Genomic DNA, 8,020 nt, shown 5'->3' on the forward strand with positions numbered 1-8,020 from the left:
AATATTGCGCTTATGCTGCATTGTGGGACACAGCCATTTTACGCTTTCTTTCTTTCTTTCTCCCTTTTTTTTATGGATTCTTTTGGCTTTTCGTTATTATTTCTTTTTTGAGGGAAGGATGGTACAAACACCCTTTGCAAAAGAATTTGGAAAAGTTATCGACAAATTTAATAGTGGCTCAGTTAGACTGTTAGTTAGACGGTGTATAATTTACCTTTTCATCATTACTGTTTCAGTTAGACTGCGTTTAGTCGGTACCGGACCAATATTTAACCGGTTTGATTTGACCTGTACATACCCGCTATACGCAACCGCTTCTTTATAGCGATTTAAAGTCTATTCTAATTTTGTAGAGAAACTTGAAGCAACTCTGGATTTCTGTTTGATGTATTTGTCTTTCCTCGGCATAGAATAAAAACTACCTCATCGCGGCACACCTATCTCCTTCCTACAAGAACCCCTTGTATTGATATAAAAGACGCGTAAAAGAGCACGCTATCAAACTCAAAATATACTAAATATGCTTTATTTACACTGTCTTGGTTTTACAGAAATTCATTCTACTCAATAACATTGAAAGGAAACGCTTACTCCTCGTTGACACGAGATTTAAAATTTCCGCTAAACTACAGTTAAACTAAGGGGCATCATCTAGGATTTTCCCGCATGACGAGAAGCAACATATCGTCCTTCCGTCATGTCACATGCATGTATGTTACGAATAACCTGCCAGTGATGAGAAAAAACCGAACTTGTATTTCCATAATGTCTACTTTCTCTCTTGTCGCGTACATACTTAGTCGATATATAACCATAAATACATCCACTAAATGGTAAAAAACATATTATCATTATCATTATTTGGTAACATCATAAAATCCTTCGACTTATTTTTTATAGATACCTGCAAGTGATCTGAGCCGATCTAAGTCAGGGCAGGACTAACTCACAGATGGAACCCTGAAACAACCTCTGGGCTGATCTAAGTAAGGGCAAGGTCAACTCATAGATCAAACCCTGAAACAACCTCAGGGCTGATCTAAGTCAGGGCATGGCTAACTCACAGATCGAATTGGACTTAAGCTTGTTAAACTTTGCGGAGGGAGACGGAAAACATGACATTGGCGTAAACCTTTGTCCGTTTCTGCTAAAGTATGGCCGGCATAGGAAGGCCAATCAAGGTGCTTGGTAGAAATCACCAGGTCTTGTATTTCTTGAGACATCGTCCCCAAGTTGATTCCCTTCGTATAGGTTTTCTGAAAACGAAATCAATAGCGCTTGTTATACACTCCCATCACTCTCAATTCTTCTGATTGCCGGGAAACGTACATCAGTATGTAAAAATCAACATGTGAATTGATTGTTGTGTGCATAGAATATTAAATGTAGTGGTAGTCCGTGCAAGTGTCCCCAATTAGCGCGAAAGCGCTACAACGACTAAACACTTGAACAAAAGTGATTTTTAAAATTCTTATTTATTTAGTGGGACGTTATTCGGCACCAATCAATCAAAAACTGAATTGCACATCATCCAATCAGAGTGCTCGAATACAGTAGTAATTTGGCTAGTTCTGCGCGTCGAGAAAATCATAAAAGGGCTGCCGAGTGGGCAATGAAGACGGGGGAAAAATGGGGAAAAGGGACAATGTTCCACCATTAACGCGCCACTATATTTTGCTTTTGACACTAAAGCAATGAATTATCACTTACGTGCAGTGTAATCTTTTGTTGGCTGAAGCGCAACTAAAATCCACCCCATTATTGCCCCTAACACGCGCATCAGGTTTATGATCCTCCACGTTTCTAGTAACGACGTCGTCTCTTCACTCTCCCTGTAAAAAAAGAAAAGAATTGATGAAGTAACTATATTTGACCTTGCAAGGTCCTTTACTGAGATCACAGGGACTGCCGAACAGGTTTGAGTGTTTGACTGGGGGCAAAGCTATGGGGTCTGCAGGAATGCCCCTGCCCACTAGAAATTTGAAATTGGGACTTCAAAAGTGGGAAGCTAAGATCCCCCGCAACTCTCCCCACCCCACCCCCCCACCCCTGCCTCTGAAGTCCCTGGTTTACCTCTGATCAATGGAAGCCAACGGTGTGCGCTTCACACAGCAATACCTTATACTTACCATAAGTTTTGAGGGCTTTTGTACAAACTAATTCTGTCATCAATATTAGCAACGCTAATGGAAAACACCAATGCGAATAAATAAGCTGTGGACAGAAATAGAGGAGAAAAAAACGTTCATTTTGGAAGTCAGTCCAGGAAATGCAGTTATACGTGTTTAGAAAAAATGTGAAAGTGGAAGCAAAGGATAATACTGAGAAGTGAAAATGGTTTGTACACTATTTACCACTACCCCCCTCCCCCATGGGATTATTGCTCTAAAGACAAGCTTACCACTGATGGAGAGTATTCTTGAAGGTCGGTTAAGTAGACCTTGGAAAAACCCTGACCTTGGGTTTGCCATGTCATATCTGGAAACAGACACATGTTTAAATCTATAAGCAATAACCCTCTTTTATCTTAATGGGGTACCTGTGTCTGTATTGTATATGTAAGTCTATTGATGATAAGTGATTCACAAATCACTTAAAAACACCTTACTGAACATGTAACAACACTTCACCAACATCCTACCATCATCTCATCAACCAATCACACTTAACCAAACATAAGACACTTACAGTGTACTATGCTATTGGTTGAAATATTTGCAATTTCACATAACCGTGTCTTGTACTCCCCATTCTCAGTTTACTGCACCATCTTGAAAAGTAACTTTGCCTGTGCTTCAAATCGAGAACAGTAGTGACCTTAGAAACATTAGAAGGTCAATGCTATTCTTACTTCCATGCACAAGTAGTGTTACTAGTTTCAAGATGGCACAGGGAACTTTGAAGGTAAATATTTTTGGAGGAAAAGCTTACCTGTCAAAAACAGAAACAGTGCAAAGAGCAAAGAGCATGTAGTATATGGACTGAATAGGTTGCGCCATTTTGCAGTAGTACTCTAAAAAAATCTTGTCACCACCCACATGATCACTCAATGAATATACAAATATACACTGGCAAAGGGCAAAACCTGTCAAATAACAAAAACAACAAATATAATACAAGACTGACTCCTTATTTGCAATTTATCTTGTTATCAAATTATAAATCATGAATGTGGAAACAGCAATAAAAAACTGCCACTCTTTAGCTTGTGCATAATGTTTTCCCATTCCGACCACCTGTCATAATTCTCTTGAGAATAAGATTCTTTGTTTGAGTTGTATCCATATTTGTGTGTCTTCTCATGCACAGCCGTTGGATAAAGAAATCATGATACATTAGGGAATAACATGTGGTCTGATACGGTAAAACATTGAGCCCAAGCTGAAAAGGGTATTAATCAGATAAAGAATCCTCGTCATTTCCACTCAACTTTAAACATGTAATCTTTACCTGCTAGCAATCCATGGCAAAACAAAGAAAATGACCTGAATGCCCTGTGTACAGACTGAAACATAACAGTTAAAAAAATTACTTTCATTGCAGATGTTTTCAAAACTAATTTGCTATAATGAATTGTTGGTCTATGTACAAGATGAAAGAGAAAGAATGAACGGTAAGCACAGAACACAGCTCTAAGACACTCACCACAGCAAATTCTGCAGTAGTTTTCTCTCTTTCAATCTCCATTGGAGAGGCAGTTCTTCTTTCCTCTTCAAGCTGGTTGATTCTTGTCTTTCTTTCACTTTTAAAGCCATGTCCATCTGTATCCAAATCAGAAGAATGTTTAAAATATGTTAAATGATGATGATGATGATGATGATGATGATATTGAAATTAAAATTACAGTTTTTAAAATGCATTTCGCTATGCCTTAAAATTTAATGCTAGAAATAATTTAACTTGAAAAGACATTTAACGTTTCACATTGTTAATGGCTCCTCTCACTCACATTAACTGTCTCATATTCAAAGCTCAAACTACATAGGCCAACTACTCATGCCTATTGTTTGCCTACTGTATCTATTGAATGACAGATTACCTCTTGTCTGAATGAAGACCACATCTAGAGGTTGACTGGGTAATGTCTGGGATAAGCTTGGATTGGAGGGTGGGGCTGGTTCTCCTGCTACTATGTCTTCTTTGTCGACCTTGAATGTATCAACCATGGATACTGGTACATAATCCAAATATCACAATTACATTGGTTAACATATCAGACTACAATCACTAAGACTTGGGTCCCACCCAGGGTATAATATATTATTTCCCTCTTAATGTTTATTATAATTACATGATGATTGTCTCCCCGATTAGTAGGGTGCTTGTGCCCGGCTAGAAGAATTAGAGACATTAATAAAGTTATTATTATTATTATTATTATTATTATTATTATTATTATGAGACATTGTAGTTATGACCACTGCCATGACTTACAGCTAATTCATGTCATGAGTGTCACCAGTAATCAAATTTCAAATCTCCACTCAACTACTCTGATATTCCAAAACAAATTCTGACAGTAAAAGAATAAGGTTTTAATCCCTCTATCACAAATGATTGTGAAATATTTTCAAAACAAATTCACTTCCCAACCACATCCGTGAGAATTAGCTTGAAAATCTTTATCTTTTAAGTTTACTTAAAAGTAATTTGAATTCCATAGTTTTGAGCGTAGTTGGCACCTAGACTTGGAATTTCAGACAAAGCTGCCGAAAGTCCAGTCATGAGAGATACTGGTCATGTGTGACATGATTAGCTGTAACTACACAATCTTTCTGCAGCCTGGTAAATCTAAACACCAAGCATTCTTTTTAATCAAATTTATAATAAATTGCACTAGACTGTAGTTACCTTCTCCGTCCATATCGGCATTATAGTTTTCCTCCTCCCCAGAAGTGGCATTTTGTTGTCTTAAACCCAAAGAAAACAAACAATCAACCTCAAAAGAAGGATGCCAACAAAAGAAAAGAAGAGAGAATGGATGGTTTTTACTGTGAAGAATCAAGTCTCAACTGGCCAAGCTTTAACCAAGACCTTAATATAATATCATATGTCAACTGGCAGTTCCTTCAAATTGCAGCTAATCTTCCAGAAGCCAATGGTGTGCTCTTTACCTTTTCTCCCCATCGACGGTCCATATAAGGCTATTGAAAGTAAGAGGTACTGTACTAGGATTAGAGAGACACCCAAACAAGACTAATGTTTGAGGTCACTAAGCAAGGATCAAATTATGAACCTCTTGCTTAGCAGGCAACAAGCTAACCAAACAAGTCACATTTGCTTCATACTTTATCAATAACAATATTATTAAGCGTGATACATTACCACATACCTTGAAGGTTTTTTAGTTTTGTGTTTGCGTGGTCTTGGTCTTTTTGGATTTTCTCCAGGTACACCTCCATCTATCCCATATTCATCCATATCATCATTTTCAATAATGTCTTTTGATCCTAATAACAATAAAGATTAAAAGATGGAAGGCTTAATAATTGTGTAGTTCTGGGATTATCAACACCCTCTTAGGAATTTCAAGGGGTGGTAAGGACTAAGTTGGGTATTGGACATCATAAAAATCCTGAGGTTTGGAAAGAATTATTGACCATAAACTTCATTGTTATGGGATATGTTGTAGGTATTACTTTAAGTCAGTATTGTAAAACTTCTACTCATACAAAACATCTATATTCAGTTCTATACAATGCTTCAACTTTCTTTCCTTGGTACATAGATTGATGGGTTACAAGCATTCCCAAAAGAGTCAAAAGACAAAAGCATGGTGGCCATCTTGGTGTGGTTAACAGGATGCCAATGAGAAATCTTTTGTTAACTCGCACCAATATGGCCTGGATGATGTAACATGCAATCAAAGAATATATAGACAGACAGACAGACAGACAGAAGATTTATGTTGGTTTCTATAGTAACCATGTTCCTTAATTACCATGCCCTCGTCGTCTTCTATTTCTTCCTCTTGTTGGGCTAAGATTCTCACCATCAATGTCATCTTCCATTCTGTTCAGTACCTCTGCACTTGCTGACCTGGGGGCATGTCTTGAGGAAGCCATTGGAGGTCTTTTATGCCGTCTTTTATCAGGAATATCAAGGGTGTGCATCTGCAACTCATTCCTGTCATGTAAATCTCCTGTCAATCAAAAACCAAACATCAATTTACTAAGTAGCCTTGAAACGGTGGGCTGATCTAACTGAGGACATGGCTGACTCACAGATCGAAATTTGAATTTTTATCCATGATCGAAAGACAGCTGAACCACAAAATAAGTAAAGGAAATTCACGATCTCACAGAAATATTCTTGTTTCTTTATATGCTCTAAAAATTTAAAATTGGCAAACGTTTTTTAAAAAGACGTTCACTGATATCAGTACCTTGCCTTGGTATGATATTGTAAACACTCGATAAGGACGCGTAAGGTCATCATATCGTGCTGTAAAATAATAACAAGCTTACACGTTTAGATATAAAACATCTCTCACCATTCTCAGTTCTTGATTTCCTACGAGGTCTTCTACTTCTTTCTCGACTCCTTGAAGTTCTTTCATGCCCTCCATGGGTCAGACTTGAGCTTCCTTCAGCAGAAGCATTAGCTTTCTCCCCGTCCGCCATTTCATGAAGCGGTATCCTTTCAGGAATTGAGCTCGGGGACTCTAAACTCTCGTTATGGTCGTCTAAATCCCGAGATATTCGCTTCTTCCTTCGTCTCTGTCTCTCTCTAAAGGAACCATGGAGTGGTGAAGGGCCAGTTGTAGAAGCCATAGGGATTTGATCCGACTGTAACATGGTTTGTTCTTGTCTTCTTGACCAGGATCAGTGGTAAAATACAGAAGATGAGGTTCAGAAAAATAAAAGATACTCATCAAACTAAACCTCCATAACGTAAACTCAAATAGGATAGGTACTTCGCACCCTTTAATTAATATCTATGGTACGATTGAGCGTCTAGGAGTTGATATTTTACAACACCTTTTCCTGATTCAAAACATTCTTCGCTTTGAAAAAATGGCTGTTTGTTTTCTGTTTGTCTCTGGGTTCAATCCCAGTCTTCACTGACATTACACAGGAATCCCATCATTTACAATTTGCAAGTAAAAAAAATATGACGCTATTTTTGCCCCCTAACTCCCACCAGTCGCCCTTGAGCGGTCCCTAATGCTTTGATTGATGGGCTGCAAGCATTCCCAAGAGAGTCAACTGGAATAACCAAGGGCGGATCCAGCTAAAATTTGGGGGGGGGGGGGGGGGGGGCTAATTGAGTTTAGGGGGGCGGGCTAATTGAGTTTCTTCCGTCAACACAACGGAAAACAATAAAAAAAGCAGTTCTAACTATTAAATTAGTACAAAATAGCACCAAAATGAAACAACTGGAATCAAATCACAGGCTAACCACTCTAATAAATGAAGGAAATACTAAATGGTGTCTTGTCTTTGTCTTTTTATGCGCGCGCGCTATCGATTTTTTGTCATCTCACCTACCCCCCTTGGTAATAATTGTTTTTCTACTATACAATTACTATACAATATACAATTTTGTTTTTCTACTAAACAATATACAATTTTGTTTTTCTACTATACAATATACATTAGTATATTGTATAGTAGAAAAACAAACTTATTACCAAGGGGGGAAGGTGAGATGACGAAAAATCGATAGCGCGCGCACATAAAAAGACAAGACACCATTTAGTATTTCCTTCATTTATTAGAGTGGTTAGCCTGTGATCAAATGTGAATACGTTTACGATGTTTTTACTGCTATTTAGTTTTTGCGCTTTTTCGCGGATCATGACGAGCTTTGCTCAAGAAAAAAAACACCTCTGTGGGAGATATACTTTAGGTGTGATGTAACGTCCATCATTTAGTGTACGTGTTAATCCTGTTGTCAATATACAGGTATTTTTTGTAATCAGAGATGGCGCACTGTGTGCAATAATTATAAGCAATTCCATAACCCTGAACCGGTAAAGTAGCCAGGTTTTCTTTCATTTCGCAGTTATTATGCCTCA

General features: G+C 37.9%; 1 protein-coding gene across 1 annotated transcript; it reads right to left on the reverse strand.

The window, feature by feature from the left end:
• Window positions 1-510: 510 nt before the first annotated feature.
• LOC116294866 (uncharacterized) lies at window positions 511-7,052 on the reverse strand. The gene is made up of 12 exons (XM_089025210.1): window positions 6,494-7,052; window positions 5,942-6,142; window positions 5,333-5,450; window positions 4,852-4,910; window positions 4,040-4,171; window positions 3,646-3,761; window positions 3,451-3,505; window positions 2,932-3,085; window positions 2,402-2,478; window positions 2,130-2,214; window positions 1,711-1,832; window positions 511-1,256 (listed from the first exon to the last, which is right to left on the reverse strand). Exons 1-12 carry the CDS (start codon window positions 6,795-6,797, stop codon window positions 1,177-1,179), a joined length of 1,503 nt encoding a protein of 500 aa, XP_088881336.1. The 5' UTR covers window positions 6,798-7,052; the 3' UTR covers window positions 511-1,176.
• Window positions 7,053-8,020: the final 968 nt, after the last annotated feature.

Source organism: Actinia tenebrosa, unplaced genomic scaffold (assembly GCF_029948245.1).
Source record: "Actinia tenebrosa isolate PJP-AT-01 unplaced genomic scaffold, QUT_ActTen_1.0 PGA_scaffold9__36_contigs__length_13948895, whole genome shotgun sequence".
NCBI lineage: Eukaryota > Metazoa > Cnidaria > Anthozoa > Actiniaria > Actiniidae > Actinia > Actinia tenebrosa.